Consider the following 20350-nt stretch of genomic DNA (forward strand, 5'->3'; position numbering starts at 1 on the left):
ACATTATAGCTGCCATAATTTCTGATTTCCTCAGTTTTGACATAAAAAAAAAAAACACCTGCTGTCACTCAACATTGTGCATATGCTCAAGTGTTAGAAAGTAGCACTGTACCAACAATCGTCCAGTTGATTTTGATTGTAATGTTTTCAACAGGACATCGTCTTATAAGCAGTATAGGTACTTCTCCATGAATAGCTATCCATGCAGTAGAAAAGAAGACTATGAGTATGCTCAGTCAAGCACGTTGTGACATGATTCATAATGTTTTACTGGAACAACCTATGAATCATACATATAGGGGTGACACATAGAGCTTTGTTTTCCAAATCAATAGTGTGCTGTATAACTAGATGAAAATAAAAGTGTTCATAAGGTATAATCTACTTTAATTTATGTTAATTTATTAAGTTATGGGTTTGAGTTCAACAAAAAGTCAATATTTGCATTCTGAGCTCTTTTACCGGTTTGGTAATGATGGGTTGATAAAGCAGAAAAACACAACGCTGAAGTCATTTTTCTTTACTGTAGACCATCATACAATTATAGAAAATCCAGTTAAAAGAAACATCCGCTGTACTGTTGTTTATAAAGTATTTATTATTTTTTTTTCTTTTACAAAAACATAAATTCATGCTTCACCATCCCTAAACATAACCATATCACTGTCCCACCACAGGCATCCAGTCCCGGCTCAGTCTACTCCTCCACCGGCCCCTCCAACAGCCTGACCTGGGGGACCACCTTCAGCAGCTCATCTGCCCAGAGCAGGGAGAGCACCCTTGGCGGTCATGGCGGGACGGGCAGCCTCGGCTACCCTTCTGTAAGCAGCATGCACACCAGCAGTGAGTCCATTGACATGAGCCTGGGCAGTGCCGGGGGAGGAGGCCACGGGACCCACAGGGAGGACACCCTCTCCGCCCTGGGCCGCACCGGCAGCATCAAGACCGGCATGTCCGAGAGGTGAGGAGAGGGGCGATAAGGTCAAAGAATTAGACTGAGGTGGGACTGGGAGGGTCACATCATTAACACTAATTTATAGCATTGAGACCCATTTTTTATTGACTTAATTTTTGAAGATATTTTTATTTGGCGTGTGACAAATTATGAGATATCAGCTCAGACAGAGCAGTGGTGCTGTGTACTCCCGAAATGTCAATTTTTTTCAAGTCAAAATGAAATAATAAAAAAAAAAAATTAGCCATGTTAGTTAATTCTCTATATCGCAGTCTACTTCCTGTTACTCCTGTTTTTGTCAAAATGTCATTACTTTTACTTCTCGGAAAACATATGGCGTATTTTTAGTGATTAGTTGATGAATGTAAGCCAATAATACCGTCACAGACTTTGGAGCATTCATCTTTCCATTCAACCCAACATGTAAAACCTGCAACTTCACAGCGTTCAAAGAAACACAACTAGCTTCATGGTGTGATGGTGAATTTTTGCATTCTGTGTTATTTGATGGGGTGAGATGATAGTTCCTCCTTTCCATTCTAAAATCCCATATAGCATCCTTGGGCAGTTATGTAGTAAATGGGGTCATTATAAGGGATTCCATCCTGATAGTGTAACGTGACAGGAATGTCTCAGGTAATTCTATAGCATCTGAAGTCAAAGCTTCGTTTGAGGCGAGTCACATGACATCATCCCCGCTGCTGGGTTGAGTATCTTGACCTGTTAGTCTTAATTTCTGAAGGGGTTCCCTCCTCTCTTTTCTCTAAATCTCTCTTTCTTTGTGTCTGTTGTGCGTTTTCCCTCCTCCCCTCATCAGTCCACTCTCCTCCCCCTCCGCTAGCCCTAAATTCAGCCGAAACACGTTACCTCGGAAACAGGACAGGTAAATGTGCCTGTGTGCGTGTTCGCGATGTTCAGCTTCTGGGTAGCGTTTCTGTGACCACACTTGAGCTATGGCGGTCCTGCTAATTGCCACAAACTACCACACAGAGCTACAAAGAACCGCAACGAATCTTGAAGTATGACAAAGTACCACAAACTATAACCACAAAGCACGCCATAAAGAACCACAAATCATACCACGCTGCTTTAGCATACCACAAAGAACTAAAAGGAGCCAGCAAGCTTACCACAAAATGACAAAGTATTTTGGAAACTATAACACAAAGAACCACAAAGAAAACACAAAACCACAAACCACCAAAAATAAGAAAAAAAAGACAAAATATCACAAGGACTCACAAAATATCACAAGCATATATCACAAACCACTACCAGTATTTTTTTTTTTTTTTTTTTTGGTGCTACTTTGCATTACTTTTTGTGGTACTTTGTGGTTCTGAGTGGTAGTGTGTGGCCATAAGTAGGACCTCGGCTATGGTGTATGTGTGAGTGTGAATGTTAATTTGTGAGTGAATATGTGTGTTTGTGTTGATGTCAGAGGCTTCGGTGTTTTTTGTTCTTCAGTGAGGCATGGCAGTGGTCTGTTTAGTTTGACATCACAGTTTATGCACTGCCACCCTGTGGTTACTTTTATGTTCACAGCTTCAGCATCAGCATAGGGCAGTCATCATTGCTTATTTAAGTTATGATGAGTTAGTAATGATAAAACTATCTTGTGCGAGCCTAGAGAATTGCAACCCCATGTTTCCTTCCCAGCTCAATTCCTTCCCTTTCCTCCTCTGAAGTGTTTCTCTCTGCTGCTCCCACAGCGGGCCACACTGTGGTAGAAACACTCTGCCCAAGAAGGGACTCAGGTACCGCTGTCCTGTTCACCGCACTGTAGCAGCGCTGCGCTTTGCACACTTGTTCACCAAATTGTCTCCTCTGTTTCTTTCTCAAGTTCATTCACTCTTCAAAGCTTGTGGTCACGCTTTAATGATGCTTCTGGTGTTTGTTTGTTTTATTTTGTTTCGTTTTGTCTCGGCACTTGGCACGTGTTGTTTTGTGCTGCGGTGAAAAGGCATGCCACTTTGTCATTGTACACAGCTGTCACGGTGTCATGCAGTTCACTGGCTTGATTTGGGGTACACTTTTTTTGGCTTCTTTTCTGCTTTTTGCTTGGTTTGTTCGTTGCTCTCAACTGAAAATCAATGTTGACACTGTGTAATTCCTCATTTCAGCCTCTGATTAATCAAGTGTTAAGTTGAAACGGCTACTTTAATTAAGAAAAAGATTATACATTATTGATTGCACACACAGCGAGGACACAATCCAAAGCAGATGTCCCGTGACACCACAGAATCCACGCCGCACACTTGTCTTACACCTCACGTGACCGCCCTGCCTCTTTAAACATCGGATCTCTGTCTTTCTGTAGGTATGCCCCGTCTGCCCAGCTGCGAGGCCATGAGGAGGCACGTGATTGGCTGCGGTCCCACTCTACCAGCGGGCTGCAGGACTCAGCCAGTAACTCCCCATTTTCCCCTGGCTCCAGCCTCACATCACCCTCTGGCACTCGCTTCAACTTCGGACAGCTCGGTATGCCCCGTGTGCCACCAAACTCTATGGTGTTGCTGTCATGTGAAAACTTAATAACTTGATAACACTTTTTTTGATATTCATGATTCAACTTCAAATAAATAATATTCAACTACAACTATTTCAGACCACACTGGATAAACTCAGAAATGTATTGTAGTATGTCTCTGTATTAGCTATAAATGGAAATAACAACTTTTATTGGCTTTTACTGTCATCACTGGTTTCAGGGATCATACCTCTGTCCGTAGCCATTGTCAACTGTGACAATTACTTTTCAGTTAACTTGGCAATTAATTTTCCTGCATTTGTGTATTCACAGCATCCAGCCCCACCTCTGGCACTCAGATTAATCTAGCTGGTCTGCGCAACAACAGTCTGACCAATCAGGATGTCTCCTTCGACCCATGCAGCGACACTCGTCTGAGAAACTCCTGCATGTCACTGGATGAGAAGACTCGCACCATGAGCCGCTCCGGATCCTTCAGAGACGGCTTTGAGGAGGGTAAGAGGAGATTGGAGCAAAGTGAGGCTGGCATGGATGAGAGAGAATAAATAATATTCTCTCAGTCTGGGTGATTGATAAACCCTATTGAGCTGATTCTAGCCACGTAGCCCACAGACATTTGCTGAAATCTGTAATTAGCCATAATCCTGTTCCAAGACTTGAATGCCTCCATCTCTCTATGACTTTATGCTTCCCCTGCCTCCTTCCCCATCCCCGTGCCAGAAGAAGCATTATTCCATTTGTTTAGAGTACATTAGAAGGGATTACAACCGCTACTCCAAGAAAAGCCCTCAATCCCCTTAGAAGTCCATAATCTGCTTTGGTTCGGCTTTGTTTTTACATAAGCTTGTTTATTGGGAAAAGTACCCAGGCATGCTTTTCCCACCAGCAGGCAGACTCCCTGCTCCAGCTAGGTCACTCCACTGGAGTCTGCTCAATCCTCAAGGCCATGGAAACACAGTGCTTTTATTTAGAGGAGCAAACTCAGTCGGGGAGGGACGAGGGGGGAGAGAGTTTCTATTCTGCGGCATTGTGTGTAAAAGAGAAGATGTCTCTCTTAAGGGAAAACTCAAACCTAAAACATTTTAACACGTTGGTGGTGACCTTGGGGACCTTGTATAAAATCAGGTTTTGGTGTCAGTCCCTCAGAGTTCCACCGTAGAGGAGGTAGAGAAAACAGTTTCTCTTCCCACAGTAGTCTCAATAGATCTGAATACACTGTAGCCACAATGCATGTTATGTTTTGAGGGAGAGACACTCACCTTTTCTCAGCTTTGCTTTTGTGTCTTCTACCTACACATACTGTATAATACCTGTATAACCCATTCAACAAGTTCATGCCCCTTCTCTTGGGTTGTCAAAAGGTATTCTGTGAAATAGATAAGGCAGGCTGAGGGAGAGTTTGTTCACCTAAAAAGGAAATTACAACACTTTGTCACAAAGCACCTCCTGGAATGCACTGAACATCACAGATTGATGAGATTTAACATGGTAAGAATATCCAAGGGTGGATTTGTCCTTTAAGCTCTCCTTTCTGCCGTCTTGTTAGTGGGATAGAGGGGGAGATGGATACATGGAGAGGAGGGGACAACCAGAGAGACAGAGAGAGTTGTAGAGTGAACCCAGTGACACTGAAACCAGATTTGTAAACGCCCTCCAGGGATCAGTTGTGTGAGTTCATTAAGCACTCAGTCGATGTACAAATGCACACACAGCATGCACCTAATGTGCACCCACACATACAAACAAAGACACACACTATTATTATAGGCCCCCCAGTCGCACAATTCTATCTGTCTCACTCCTCTCCCCAGCTCTCCAAGTGCCTCTTCCCTTTAGGCTTCAAAACAGGAGATAATTACAGGGATCGTTAGTGAGAGGCTTTAGAATAAGGAAACATGATGATATGCAGGAAACTTACAAGATTTCTCTCTCTCCCTCCCCCTCTTTGTGTGCGTGTGTGTGCGCGCAATGGCAGGTTTGGATTATGGTGTGTGTATCTGTGAGGACACGGACTTGTGTGTACATATATTTCCAAGGTGTAAAGTTACTCAACTGTGGTTAGATTGACAGGACAAAAGGTATATATACCCAACACTTTGTTGGACCTGTCCTGTGTTTGAAAGCGCCACCATTACACAATGTTACGTGACCTAGAATAGGAGCAATTTTTTGCCCCCACACCCACTTTCATGTAAGCTAACCCTCTTCTTATGCCTCTATAGAAAGATCATGCTTCTCCCATAGAGTTTGGACCAGTATCATTTTGTGACAAATGGTCTTAAATACTTATATTTTTTTAGGTTTGTGCCAATCGTGTAGGTTCCTCTCCCCTTTCCATTTGTCATGCCGGTGTCTGCACAGTCACCATAGTTGGAGATATCAGGGCCCTCTGAAGAAGCCTTTTGTTTCTCCATGCACAGTATGAACAACTTCCACAGCAAGTTAATCCATCAGAGTAAACATGAACTCTTCATGTGGCTTTGCCAGTTGTTCTCGCTTTATCTTAATTTCACTGTTACTGTGTTGAATATCAGTGATGCATTACATTACTCTCTGCCTCCTGTCAATCAGCTGATACTCATTTGAAAAAAATGGTTTCCTCCAGCAAAAAGTTCCTTGTTTTACAAACACTATTGTCACAGCTATATCATGTTATTCAGTATATCTTTGTTGGCTGGGACCACAGGTTATGTTGAGTAATGTTTGTTACCATGAAGTTTATATTAAGATACATCAAAGACTGAGTAAATATATAGAAAAGAAACAAAAAAGTAAGTACATATGGCATTCATTGCAAACTGAAAAATATAAACTAGATTTAGACAGAAGGGAACGGACTGCACCCCAGCCCAGCTCACCCACACATATGCTGTCTAGACAAAATTAAGATGAAAGTCAGTTTCCAATAAAGATTTGTCTACCCCCTGCAACATGAATGAATGAATCTACAAGGATAAGGCCTACTTCCCGGTGATGTGAATGACATCACGCTCCTAATCCTTTCTGATCTGCTCTCATGCAGGAAACAGTGCTGGCGTTGTGGCCTGGCCTTTGATGTTTGATTAGCGGCTGAGTCATTAGTAGAGTAATGTGAAGGCTGTTATTAGTTGCGCCACACTCGAATTGTAATGCGTAGGAGTATTATCTTTATAACCACAGAGCTGCCGTCATTATTTTCACTATGTGAACCAGGAGGTTGTTAGTCGAGTCAGGGCAAGCAGGACTGGCTGGATAATGGTAGGGTGAGCAGTGTTGGAGCATGGTGGGTGGTGTGTTTGGGAGGGGTCTGGGCTGGGAGATGGTGGGGGGTCTGTTTATATTCTTGGTAATGCTGTGTATATAGATGTACTTTCTAATCCCTACCTTACCTGTGGTTTTCTCTTTCAGTTCATGGATCATCCCTGTCTCTGGTGTCTAGTACTTCTTCCATTTATTCAACGGTGAGTGCACAGCAAAATCGACAGTGAGGATTTAGCTGGAGGTGTAAAAGTCAACCGAATGCCAGTGTTTCTATCAATACACACCATCAGAGTTAATTTATCACTGTTTGATTTTGAACAGAGTCAACTCAGCTCTGAGTGGACTTTCCAGTAAATACAAGTCATCTCCAAAAAATTTTCACTGAAAAAAACAACACTCCATTTTAGAGATACTTTGCACAGCAACAAGTATTTTTCAGTTCAAATTGCTCAATTATTCAAAAAAACCAGAACAACCAGTCGCTCCATTTGTCTATGAAATATGGTGTTAGGCAAGCACACTATTTACCCCCTAATCCATTGTGATTTTTGACACGAACTCCCCTCTGAGAAAACTCTGTGGCTGTAATCACACAGGCAGGGTCAGCCCACACACACATTGTAGCCAATCGGAGCATAGTGTTTTACAGCATAGCTCCTCCTCCCACTGTTGGACAGGTTTATTCACCTGGGCAGGTGTAGGAGAGAAAGCAGGGGAAGCTCTCAGACACCGGATCCCTGCATAACACAGACTGATTATTCTAGCCAAAGAGTAGCAAGTTTGAAAACGGAGGAGGGAAGAGAGTGGAGCATGAAAATGATGGCGACTTTATCTCTGGCGGGCACCATCACATCCTGGCAACACACGGTAGGGATGAGGCGGAGGGCAGAAGGGTGGAGACGTAGTTAATTCTTCTGTTGATGCTGTGTTAAAGACAGCTCTAAGAACAATGCACAGTTATTCAGAATGTATAACTTCTAAAGAGATTTTCTTGAAAGGTATACACTTTATATTTGTGTTTTATTGTGAGAAGAATATGAAACAAAAGGAGACAATTCTTCATCTCTCTGAGGTTCAAGTCACCACAGATGTCTCTCACCCTGCATTTGCAAGTTATTGAATGTCTTGGTAACACAAATGTTCAACCTTTGTCCTTCCATCTGAATGCAGTCAAAGCTGGAGAAAACTGTCCTTTTCAAGTTTACAATTGTAATCTTTAACCCTCCTAACATGGCGGGGAAAAGAGTGTTTTCCCAGAGGTAGAAAATCACTGAAATACATGCAGCTTTTACACACATTTGTAGCTTGCCAGGTTAGCCATCACAACTAACATTTCCTTAATGTTTCATCCTTAATTTCCTTAATGTTTCATTCTCTCTTTCAGTGAAATAGCATGTGAATGCAGTGCTGTTTAGCAGACCTCACCAGCACGTGAACACATGCATAGTCAGGCTGCCATGATGACATTGATAGCTGATGGCTGTTTCCCCAGTGAAAGTGCCGGTTCACTGTTTTAAGAAGAAGCACTCTTGACTTACGCCAGAATGAAAGACAGATTACTGTGTTTTGTCTCAGGTTTCCATGACAGACACACAGCTCTGTTTTTGTACCTAAGATCAGCTGGTTTTGTCTGCTTGATTGACAGCTCTGTTAGGGCATGTAGACCATGTGTGGACAGGTGGCACTTCAATCCCCTCACATTTTTTTAGAGTGGAACAAAACGCACATGTGCTGGTGCATGGACGAAACACATACACACAGACACATTTGTGGTTGCAGCTCATTCAGTCAAAGCTTTTTTTCTATGGTTGGCAGGTGGAACCAGGGGAAAAAGCATTAACTGCAGCCATACTTCTTTTGTTGCTCTGTCACAATGTGGCCACTACTGTTTATGGGCCTTGAGTATGAGTATGAGCCTTGTTGCAAGTATTGGATATTAAAATTAAAATAAAATAAAATAAAAATAAAATTTAAGAATAGCACCCAAATTAATCAATGTGCCTGTCCTTTGTCTGTGGATCAACCCTTTACAGCCCTTCCCCTGATGAAAACTCTGTGATGTAGATTTGCCTCTAAAATGAAGAATTTCACCAGATTTTCTCAGGAGTAAAGCACGAGGCCTCTGTGAAGTATAAACATCGTGTCTCAACCTAGAACATGCCAATTCTGAGCCGTTGAATTTCACCAAATAGGACCCTGAAAGTCATGAAAGCCCTTGAATTTGATGTGCAGCTGACTAGTGTATTAGTATGCGTTGCTTGTGTCATCAGGACCTACCTAGTAACCGTTCATTGAGGAATAAACAGTGTGTCGGAGCAGCTAAGGGAAGAGACGTTTTAGTCCGTTTGAGCTACTCCCTTACATGTTTACATGTAAATGTGGGTGTTGCGTGTTCCACTGTTTTTGGTAAGCAGCATGAAGGTGTGTTATGTGTGCTCACGGTTTTTTAACTAGCCTCTGCTTGCATGCATATGTTTGCGTGCCAGTAGTCTCTATACATTTGCCTCTTTGTCCTTTTTAACCATTGTTCTGGGCGCAGCATATGGAGACAATAGGGCTGTGCACGCGCACACACACACACACACACACATACACACACACACACACACACACACACACACACACACACACACACACACAGAGCTCACTCAAATGCCTCCAGGAGCATATCTCTACTTTCCAGACATATTACACCAGGCAATCTACAGCAGAGCTTCTAATAAGCACGTCTCAATGGAGCAAATAAATCATACGGAGGTAGCAATGAAGAAAACAAGGCAGCCCAGAGCCAGGATATGTGCAGTCCAACCTCGGGCAGCTTGACAGCCCCTTTTTTTTTTTTGCCATGAAAGCACATCTGAATTCAGTCAGTACACCATCTAATGATTTTCTCTCCTTGTGTTATTTTCCTCAGAATGAAGAGAAGTCTCAATCGGAGGTAAGTGTCTGCCCACCCACCACACCGCTACTCTGTGTTTTCTTGGGTCTTTAATTTTCTACTACTGTATGTGCAGTGCTTTGACTTGTTGGAACATGGGGGTGTATTCACTATTGTATCCAGTTACACATGTCCCTGTGTTGTGACTGAGCCGGGAAAAAGCCCTGGCTATGTGTTGAACACCTGTGTACACCTATGTGCCTTTTTATGTGTCCATGGCGTTCCTCTGTTAATCTTCCATCAGGGCTCCAATAATGGAGCCTCCCTCATACATTGCCACACTATGTTTTCATTGTGTGTGTGTGTCTGTGTGCGTGTGTGTGGCGCCACGCCGCTTCCATAGTGTAGGCATGTACTGTATGTTTTTGTCTCGGTGGTTTTTGATCTCATCTGGTGTGTTCCTTTTAGATCCGCAAGCTGCGTCGGGAGCTGGACGCCTCTCAGGAAAAGGTTTCCGCCCTGACGACACAGTTGAGTGCCAATGTAAGTCAACATATACGTACGCACGAACGAACGCACACATGCACGTATGCACACACACACACACACACACACACACACACACACACACAGACACAGACACACACACTCTTTCTCTCAAACACAACTGAAGAAATCCATGAGAACATGCATGCAGTCTCTCTCAAGTGTTAATCGCTTTAACTTCAGTAACTCAAGTGGCTTCTACACTTTGGTCAACAAGACTGTGGCGCTTTATCCCATGATGATTTAGGATTTTATTTATATGTCATTCTAGTATTGATGAAAATTTGAAGAAAATGAAAAACAGCATCAGATGTGTTTCTACCTTCAGCATTAATGAAACGAGTCATTGACTTTTCTAAAGGTTCGGTGGAGAGTTCAAAAAACTTTGTAGATTTTAGTTTACTCAAGTCAGATTTTGGGGGTCAGTAAATTGCTGAATTTCAATATTATGTAAAAAAAAAAATGCAGTGATTTAAGATAAAAGTCTGTTTCTGTCAAAGGACTGAGACTCTAACTTAAATGTAAAAAGAGCTGTGAAAATGCACAGTTCAACGATAGATGTTGTTTATTTTCATATAGCCGCCACAGGGCACCTTACTCTCAGAAGTAAATGTAATTTCACTCATGACAGCACCACAGCAAGACCTGCATCTCTAGACATGATCTTTTATGCCACACTGCCTTATATATTGCACAAGTCTTGCAATGCTCCAGTTGTTATCTGCTGAATGAGTCTGTGCATGGTGGTAGTTTGACTATGGATTAGAAGAGATATGGGAGGGGGGGCGAAGGTGTTAGATTACAGCAAGAGTCAAGTCTCAGCACACTCCGTAGAGACTGGCCAAGATGTGGACTAAAGATTTACAACTGACAATGCCTGGATACAGGGTGTGAGGTGTGTGTGTGTGTGTGTGTAGTGAGAATACATGTATAGGATAAAGTGGAGGGGATGGTGGAGGGATATGGGCGACAGGGAGGAAGGGGAGGCTTTGTTCAAATATTTGATTACATGCCCCAGACAGATGAATGCTTGTATGAATTATGGGAGCACACCTTCAAGCCCCAAGGCTGAGAATCTAAGAACACCTTTCGCTCCAAAGCTTCTCACGTGAAGAGAGCAACGCCACGACTTGAATCGTGCGTCAGTCGACACGTTACTCAGCACCATCCAGCCAGCCCCACAGGCATGTTCAGAAGAGTTATATTTGTTAAGACTAAACCCTCCCATGTTCTCATCACCGCCGTCTGATGGCTAGAAAACCTTGTGAACTTTTCAGGATCTATGAAAAACAGCCTTGTGGTTGGCTCAACTACCATGCATTTTCAGCTCTTCCAGTGGGTTTTTAAAAAGTTTTCATAAGCTCAAAGGCTGCAGAGCTTTCTCAACCTATAGCGGACCATGTAATCCTTCAGTGTAGGTTAAAACATGGAAATTGGAGATGCAAGGGGTTCACCCAACATCAACCTCATGTTGTCATCTTGACCGTCTTTGTCCTTATTAGGAATGACCGAGGGAGTCTGTCTGGCTTTGGCTCCGTATAGTCCTTTTAGTAAACATGATGTAATGGTTTGACCTCATTATTTGGTTTCCAGTGTGGGAACTGGTGCAAAGCTGAGCTTCGGGGATAATCATTTATCATAGACCGTGATTTTGTATGATTATTTGGGTCTGGTTATATTTGGGTTTTGGTATGAAGTTTACCTGACTGATGTCATGTTTGGGTTTGGCCCCAAGGTCAAAGCGGCTGTGTTGACAGCTTTCATGTTTTCTGAAGGAGAAGCAAGCTCATTCCTCCAGTCCACTTGACTATCTTTAGAATCCGTATCTCAACTCAAGGTCTCAACTGTGCTTACTGATTGTCCCTCCCTCCCACATGTTCTCAAATCAACTCTCTTAAACCCCCACCCAGTCGGTCAGTCAGTCAGTTTTATCAGCCAGTCAGCTCTTTACCACCGGCTGGCTCCTCAACTATGGCATCCAGCAGACCTCAGCCTGCAGTGGGCAACATAGGGACCTGGTTCCCCTTAAACCAGTATCCATCAAGGAGAAACAACCAGCAGGGAAAACTCCTGGAATTGGATCAAGCCTCGGTTCCTCTCAGTATGGATACATCTGTGCAAGAGGTTTAAGAGAAAACTCGTTCAGTTGTCAGTATGAGACTATTGTATTGAGTTGGGACATTTTTTGACATGGTTGTTTTATCTCTGCCAGCAAAGTTGGTTGAAGGTTACATTTTCATCCCACACAGACATCCCTGTGTGTGTTTGTTATCAAATTGTCTCAAAAAGTTAGAAATGGGCTTAGCTGAAATTTGGTGGACAGATAGCCACTAAGCCTAAGCATCAGCTAAAACTTTGGTGATGAATCAAATCTACCTTTAGATTTTTAGCTGCTGTATAACCATTATGCTGCATTCATGTGCTGGTGAGAAAGTCTGATACCCAGGGCTTCCAAGTTGGCTGCTGTCATTTGTCATTATGTCAGTTGATCAACAAATATAATTTGTTATGGATGCTGCATTGGTGTGGGGCTGCACTCAACTTGAGTGCCTTCATGTAATGCTCGGAATAAAATGTTGTTTTCTCTCATCACTCTATCGTGTGCTGTCATGTGATGGCTACATCTAGGCCAAGCTCGAGGTAGAATATTGCTGTAACCTATGTCTTCTTCCTGCAGGCTCACTTGGTGGCAGCATTTGAACAGAGTCTTGGCAACATGACCATCAGACTGAAGAGTCTCACCATGACTGCAGAGCAGAAGGTGGTGTTGACATTTCTACTTTTGTAGTGGACGCTGTATAATGCGATCTACAGAAATATAATGCAGAATACACATTTAGCATCATTGCAGAAGATACAGTATTTTGCTAAAATCATGCTCTTGTAATTTTGTGTTGCAGGACTCTGAGCTGAACGAGCTGAGGAAGACCATAGAGCTGCTGAAGAAGCAGAACGCTGTGGCTCAGGCTGCCATCAACGGAGTTATCAACACTCCTGAACTCACACCCAAAGGCGACAGGACAGGTACAGAGACACAGAAACACTATAGTTTTGACCAGAACACCAGCCAGTGCAGATATTTTTAGACTGAAGTCACCGATATTCATTTTTTTGTGGATATTCCATATTTTTACTCGTATTTGGGGTTTGCTGTAGAATTTTAGTCTTGTCAAGTGGAAAAGCCAAATTCTCTGCTGAGACTCAGACCAATGTAACTTTTTCGAGTTAGCAGCCCACCCTGTGATAATCCACCACACCAATACAAAATGATGAAATCTGATCCACAAGGCCAACCTCGCTAAACTATATAGTCCTAATAACAATCAAAGAACAGTTTTCCATTATAATGTTGTAATTCTCAGTCCTTGTTTTCCACCTGTGCCTCCTCTCAGGTGGTAACAATGGCAGTCCACAACAGCAGCAGCAGCAGCAGCAGCAGCAACACCAGCCAGATCTGCGAATCAGGAGGCAGCACTCCTCTGACAGCGTTAGCAGCATAGCCAGTGCAACCAGCCACTCCAGTGTGGGTTCCAACATGGACAATGACCCAAAGAACAAGAAGAAGAACAAGAAGAACTGGGTACGTTGTTAGGAATTTAAACTACTAATAACATCGGGCCAGCCAGAGGTCTTGGTGGTTAGTTGTCTTTGTCTCTTCTGTGTTTTTTTTTTTCTGTGTACTGTTCATGTGCATTTATATGTGTGTGATGTTTTCACATGTCTGGGTCTCTCTTCAGGCATCTTTCACGGGTGAAAAGGTGAATACACTCAGGTTTTTGTTAGATTCAGTCCAGTTATTAGTTGTTTGTAGTTTCTGTATGGTTAGTATTGTTTCTACCAGTGGTTGTATAACAATAATTCTTACGTGTTGCATTCTCCCACAAATTTTAAGATATGAACTTCTGGCATTGTTTCCTTTTTGTTGCTGAAAGACTGTTTTGTGCACTGGAGGACAAGTCAAAGAGGATGATGTATGCAACTGTTTCCATTATATTGTCCCACAGACTAGAATGACCTTGTGCTAGCTGCTTGTAGTCCTCAGTATCTCATCGTGATATGGCTGATTTTTAAGTGTAGCAGTACGATGCTGTGTCATACAGGATGCAGGCCCATGTGGTTTAGTAAATCTAGAGTTCCTGCGTTAGATGGCGGTGTAAACCTCCTCCCTCCCCCACATATTGTAGCACATCCATGCGGGTGGCCATAGATGTGATTGTGTGGAGCATTTAGGTTTTGTTTGAGTCATGCCAGAGTTTATAATGGATCATAAGAGACCTGCTGTTTGATAGTGGTTCTTAGATAGCATGAGTTGCGGGTGTCAGGAAGTCAAGTAGCATCAGCTATAGTACTGCAGGTGCTTCCATTAAATGCTTTGCCCCTCCCTAATACATTAACACGCTCACAGACACTCAAACCCATATGAACATGTGCTGTTTTGTCTCTTCCTGTCTTCCTCTGCTTCGCTTCATGTGGCAGGTCTATGAGGTAAGATTGCTATGCTGTGCAAAATCAAAGAAAAAAGCAGCCTAAAACCACAGCCTAACCCCTGCATTTTTAGGTTACTAACCTCTGTCCCTTTCCTTCTCTCTTCCTGTCCTTTGCTGCCTCTTTAGTGCCCCTCCTTTCCTCACCAGCACTGCCCTTCCCTGATACCTCTCTTATGGGACTTTGAGTCAGCTCTTACAGGAAAAATCCACTTTGAAACACTTAAACACTCTTAAAAACATATAATGGCGTTGTAGCCTGCATTCCCAGTCAGTTTTGTTGTGTTTTGTTTTTATTTCCATGGATAACTGGCTAAATGTAGACAAAGTGCAATGGAGTTTAATTGTAGAAAATGTTTCAGTGATCTAAAACATCAGGTTTTGGTGTCAGTCCCTCACAATAAAAGAGCAAGGGCTTTTTTCTAGGGCCACTATTTTGCATTAACCTTCAGCAATCATACAGGAAGAAATCCATCATAGAGGAGGCAGAGACACCAGTATCCCCACTGATAATTGCCTCGATAAACCAGAATGCAATGCTGCAGCATTCATTGGTAAAAATCCCCTCTTTAACAGCTTTTTTTTATTTTTGGACAACTTTTCAGTCAGCACTCACTTTTTCTCGACTGGACAAACTCACTACACTAATGCTGTGTTCCTTTTCATATATATATATAAATATACCAATAGACATTCCAGGAAACATATGAAATCACTAACCAAATGGGAGTAGATGAGGCTGTGGCAAAGATGGTACAACAAAAAACAACAAATTAAAATATCAAAATAACTGCTGGATTTCACTGAAACACACTGACTGATATTATCAAACAGTGTAAGAGGATCTTATGGTGGATTTTTCCTCTAAACACAAACTGTTGCATAATTGATTTGAGGAAACCATTTTGTGTCATTGTGAAAGCATGTAATACGGCAAAGGTACAACAGCTACGGCACTCAAGTTTTCTCTGACAAACGTGCATCGTGAAGCTAATACTTACAATTTGACGTTTGTGTTAAGAGCTCGTACTCAAGTCATAAGACAACCTATCCTCACTTCCTTTTTTCTGTTCTTACTCACTCTCTTACTCACTTACTTTTTCACAGCTGTTTTCCTCCACTTTACCCGGCACTCTCCTCCCTCCCGGCCTTGTTTTTGGGAATTCGCCCTCACAAACTCACTGCTTCCTCCCTGTGTGTTTTGTCCCTACAGTTACGGAGCTCCTTCAAGCAGGCGTTTAGCAAGAAGAAGTCACCAAAATCAGCCTCATCCCACTCGGACATCGAAGAGATGACCGACTCCTCTCTGCCGTCCTCGCCCAAACTGCCCCACAACGGCACCACAGCCGCCAGCCACATGCTCAGGAACACACACTCCAACACACTGTACGTATCAGGTGTAAACTTAACACAAAGATGTGTGATTGCATGATTATTAAAGTGATTGGCAACCCAGTTTAGACAATAAGAATTTTCATTTGGTTCCACTTGTGTATGCTGTCTCTATCATCTACCAAGACTGTACGATTTTCATATTCAATACTTGTGGTATATTGAAACTTGTTTTTTTTGTTTTGTTTTGTTTTGTTTTTTTTTCTACTGTGATACAATTCAGAGGAGCTGCATTGGTGTTATCCTTGCCTGTAGGCTGTGAATTGATTGACATGTTAATTTAAATTTAATTGGCACATAGTATCTGAAAATAAGGTCACATCCTGATAGGATCAGCCTAACTTTTTACGTACATAGTGATTTTTAATCCTATGTGATGAGACAGCATACAAATGACTTTAGGTTCTTAATTTAATGATGTTATTCACAACCCAGGATGCTTAAATTTCAAGAGTGACTGTCAAATAGCAAAGAATGTAGCTGAGGATTATGCATTAGTTTCGGTAACACCTTGAGTTAAATTACTGACTACACATTCAATGAGATAACTCCGGTGTTGTGGTATTAAATTTTGATGGTCTGGCTATAGTCTGAAAAGAAATATAAGTTTTACAGTTATTATTTGGTAATGTAGCTCTATGACACTAAAGACAGAGAAAATCAAGTGAGCATTTTAGCATTAAGGGTTTTTTGTGTTCTTTCACAACCTTTGGTTTTGTTCTGCAAAAAGATGTGTTGTGTATGTTGAAAACACATTTAGATGGGGGAAAAAAAGAATTCCCAGCAGCTGTATTATTGTAACATATTGGACTTTAAGGGGTTAGTCTTTTACACCTAACACAAAGTTGGGAACAGTTCAGTCAGTGCAGATGGGAAGTCCACCTATCCTTGCTTATTTTTCAGTATTTTTTTAATCTAACCTGTGTTGTCTTGTTTGTGTGTGTGTGTGTGTGTGTGTGTGTGTGTGTGTGTGTGTGTGTGTGTGTGTGTGTGTGTGTCCAGGCTGTCGGAGTGTTTGGACAGCGAGGCGGAGACGGTGATGCAGTTACGCAGCGAGCTCAGGGAGAAAGAGATGAAGCTGACAGATATCCGACTGGAGGCACTCAGCTCTGCTCATCAGCTGGACCAGCTCCGAGAGGCCATGAACCGCATGCAGGTCTCTCACTCACTCACTCACACACACACACACACACACACACACACTCAGGTCCTTAGTTGTTTTAATGTCATAAACTGAAGACAGTACAGTTCAGTCAAATCTCTGCTCCTGTTTACGCTTATCAGTTTAATCCACTAATTAATGCACTGCATTGATTTGTTACGTATTCCAATATGAACCTGGAAAAATGTATTTTGGCACTATGATCTGCCATTTCAGTAAATTATACTGATTGGTCTGATGCAGAGGGTAGCACAATTAAAGCTTAAATTTCAAACCTGAGGAGGCTGTAACTGGTACACCACTGGTCCAGTTTTAATGAAACATGGACTGATGATGCATGCCGTTTGCCAAACGTTTGTGTATTATGCTGAGATCTAATTGATCTCATCCTTGCTGGAACATTTCACATTTGTTCATCTTCAGCTGACCTTTGTCTTTCCTATGTGTGCGTGTGCCCCTGCAGCTGGAAATCGAGAAGTTGAAGGCAGAGAATGACCGCCTGAAGCTGGAGAGCCAGGGCAGCAGGACCGGCTCCCAGGCCTCCATCTCATCCTGCCCTCCCCAGCACACACACACCCAGACCGCGGGTCCCGGGCCGGGCCTCCCCCAGCACAGCCTCAACCTCACCACCAGTGAGTCCACAAGCCTTGGTAAGACACAGCCGACATTAACATGTTTACATCTCTGGTAAATCTATGTGAGTATATAAATGAGATTTTTACCAGTCCCTACACTCTTGCAAGGCACCTGGAAAACCTGGAGCCCTGGAGTTGCCGTGGAAATATTTCAGATTTTTTCAGAAACTTTTTTTTAATTGGATCAGTTGTTCAGTGCAAGGATTGGGTTTTTTCTGCCACTACGACGGATTTCTGTTGTTTGGATTCCACAGAGGCAGCAGACTGTATGAGATCAGTGTAGAGCCACCAAAAACAGAGAGGGGATCTTCTCCTCAGATTAACTAGAGACATTGTTTGTCTTTGAGATGTTCAAAAACACACAGGCATCATATGACTGATCTCCAAATATCTTCCCATCCATCCTGTTTAATTACAGACAACTATAACTACCGGTTGCTGACTCCTTTCCAGCAGGCGACTTTTTTCATGATATTTCTACATAAAAGCAGAGGTTAATGTGCCCCAACAGAAGTTTGTCAAAAGATTTTTTTCCCTTAAACCTCTGTCTTGGGCAGGTTTGGTCAATCTTGATACCTTTTGAAAGAAGGAACTGTGCAAATATCACACTAATTATTTAAATTCCATGTGGTAATTGCAGCCAACACAACAAGACCTGGGTCGTGCACAGCAGCTGTCACAACAAATATTTAACATTTGAATCTATTCACTGGCAGCTCTTGGTCATGGAAATAGTCATGAAAAACGTAATTCATCAATGTGTCCAAGAGGTCTGTCTGACGGTCCCCTTTCTGTCTGTCAGATATGTTGCTGGATGACACTGGTGGAGAAGGAGGGATGAGGAAGGAAGGACGACATGTCAAGATTGTAGTCAGCCTGGACGAGGACAGCAAGTGGGGAGAGGTGAGACCTTTGCAGAAAGCAAATTTTGCAGTTATCTTTGATTAAAATTGGTGCCATACTACTAGGACTTCTTTCATGCACTTCAGGCTACTGAACCCCGATGCTTTTCCCTTTACAGGAGGGCCGGTCTCGTGACTTCCTGATTGGTTGCATTGGTGTGAGTGGTAAAACCAAGTGGGACGTCCTGGACGGGGTGGTGCAACGCCTTTTCAAGGTAAACACCTACAGTAATGTTCATATTCATATTGTTCATATTTCTATTTTTTATATATTCCTTGTTTATAGTGTATATATTGCTTGCTGCTATTTATCATCTGTTTATACTGTACATTTGCACATTGCCCACATCTATGCACATTGTATACATCTATGCACACGGTTTTTTGCACATTGGGTACTTATATCTCTAGTGTCATCTTTTATTCTGTATTTTTTTATTTATTTAATCTGGTAATCTGTGGATACTGTTGAAAACTGTGAATTTCCTTTGGGATGAATAAAGTATCTATCTATCTATCTATCTAATGGTTATACGATTCAGATAACTGGACAGTGTAAGCAATGTCTGACCTTTTGTGATGCAAGTATGTGAGATTAAAGGTCCCATATTTCCCACTTTTTGAAAACTTTACAACAGTTCCTTGGGGTCTTTAAAAAGGTTTGTGACGCATAAAGCAAACAAAAAAACAGTGGCCCCACACACACACCAAGACATAATTGAGGTGATAATTGCTGACTGTGGTGCCTGTTAATTGATTCCTGCACGTTTCATCAATATTAAACTTTGGTGACTAAATATCAAGCCTGTGTGTGCCACAGGAGTACATCACCCACGTGGACCCGGTGAGCCAGCTGGGCCTGACCTCGGACAGCGTGGAGGGCTATAACATCGGAGACATCCACCGCCTTAGCAGCTCCAGCACCGCCCACACACCCGAGCTGCTGCCCTGCGGCTATCTGGTGGGAGACAGCAACACCATCAACATCCGACTCAAAGGTACTTCAGTAAAGTGTCAGGCTGCAGGTCAACAGCCGTGTTTTCAGAGTTCAGACACCCAGTCAATGTGGGTTCTGGCAGGGTGAAGCCAAGTGGCTAGCAATGCGACCAGAAATTCTTTTACCCTATTGTGTTATCACATCTTTATAGCTGCTGATAGAGGAGACTAGTATGATACAGCTGGTAAAATCGTTAAACCCTCAAAGACAAACAGCTATTTGTGATGTAACTTGCATTTTTGAGCCCATTTTGTTGTTTGAAGATACATTTTTCTCATTCCTGTGGACTTAGCAAACGTAGACACCATGGCGCCAGGCTGACATTTTTGCAGGACTGCAACAGAGTTTGATCACAGAAAATGTTTCATTTAGCTAAAATAATGCGACAAGACATGCCTTGTTTTGACTAAAGGGTGTGTCTCTCATTTTATCTAGCCAGAAAATATTCTCAAGTTTTTCAGTGCTATTGCTATGACTATCACCATCGCTCTTCGCATGCACATAATGAATACAGCAAGGCCACACTCCTTCTGCAGAGGCTGTGAAAAAAACATTCTGTATCTAGGAAATCACTAACTAAGGAAATTCATAAGGCAGGGTGAGGGAAGATGGGTGTGGAAAGAAGATAAATTACAGCACTTCATCACAAAGTAGCAACATTCAGCAAA

The 20350-nt window shown here is 42.5% G+C and overlaps 1 protein-coding gene across 2 annotated transcripts in view; it reads left to right on the forward strand.

Annotated features, from left to right (window-relative positions):
- The window catches only part of nav2a (neuron navigator 2a), a 60763-nt gene that overhangs the window by 34292 nt on the left and 6121 nt on the right, over positions 1 to 20350 (forward strand). Inside the window, exons 11-26 of one of the 2 annotated variants that reach the window (XM_030080669.1) lie at positions 678 to 961; positions 2668 to 2712; positions 3276 to 3436; positions 3759 to 3941; positions 6834 to 6886; positions 9601 to 9624; positions 10033 to 10107; positions 12788 to 12871; positions 13011 to 13134; positions 13503 to 13690; positions 15808 to 15980; positions 16989 to 17142; positions 17612 to 17798; positions 18586 to 18686; positions 18805 to 18900; positions 19506 to 19683. In XM_030080669.1, coding sequence (XP_029936529.1) covers positions 678 to 961; positions 2668 to 2712; positions 3276 to 3436; positions 3759 to 3941; positions 6834 to 6886; positions 9601 to 9624; positions 10033 to 10107; positions 12788 to 12871; positions 13011 to 13134; positions 13503 to 13690; positions 15808 to 15980; positions 16989 to 17142; positions 17612 to 17798; positions 18586 to 18686; positions 18805 to 18900; positions 19506 to 19683 — 2110 coding nt within the window. The remainder of the gene's footprint in view (positions 1 to 677; positions 962 to 2667; positions 2713 to 3275; positions 3437 to 3758; positions 3942 to 6833; positions 6887 to 9600; positions 9625 to 10032; positions 10108 to 12787; positions 12872 to 13010; positions 13135 to 13502; positions 13691 to 15807; positions 15981 to 16988; positions 17143 to 17611; positions 17799 to 18585; positions 18687 to 18804; positions 18901 to 19505; positions 19684 to 20350) is intronic. The other variant, XM_030080678.1, reaches the window with a different exon arrangement.

This window comes from Myripristis murdjan, chromosome 3 (genome assembly GCF_902150065.1).
Source record: "Myripristis murdjan chromosome 3, fMyrMur1.1, whole genome shotgun sequence".
NCBI classification, from domain to species: domain Eukaryota; kingdom Metazoa; phylum Chordata; class Actinopteri; order Holocentriformes; family Holocentridae; genus Myripristis; species Myripristis murdjan.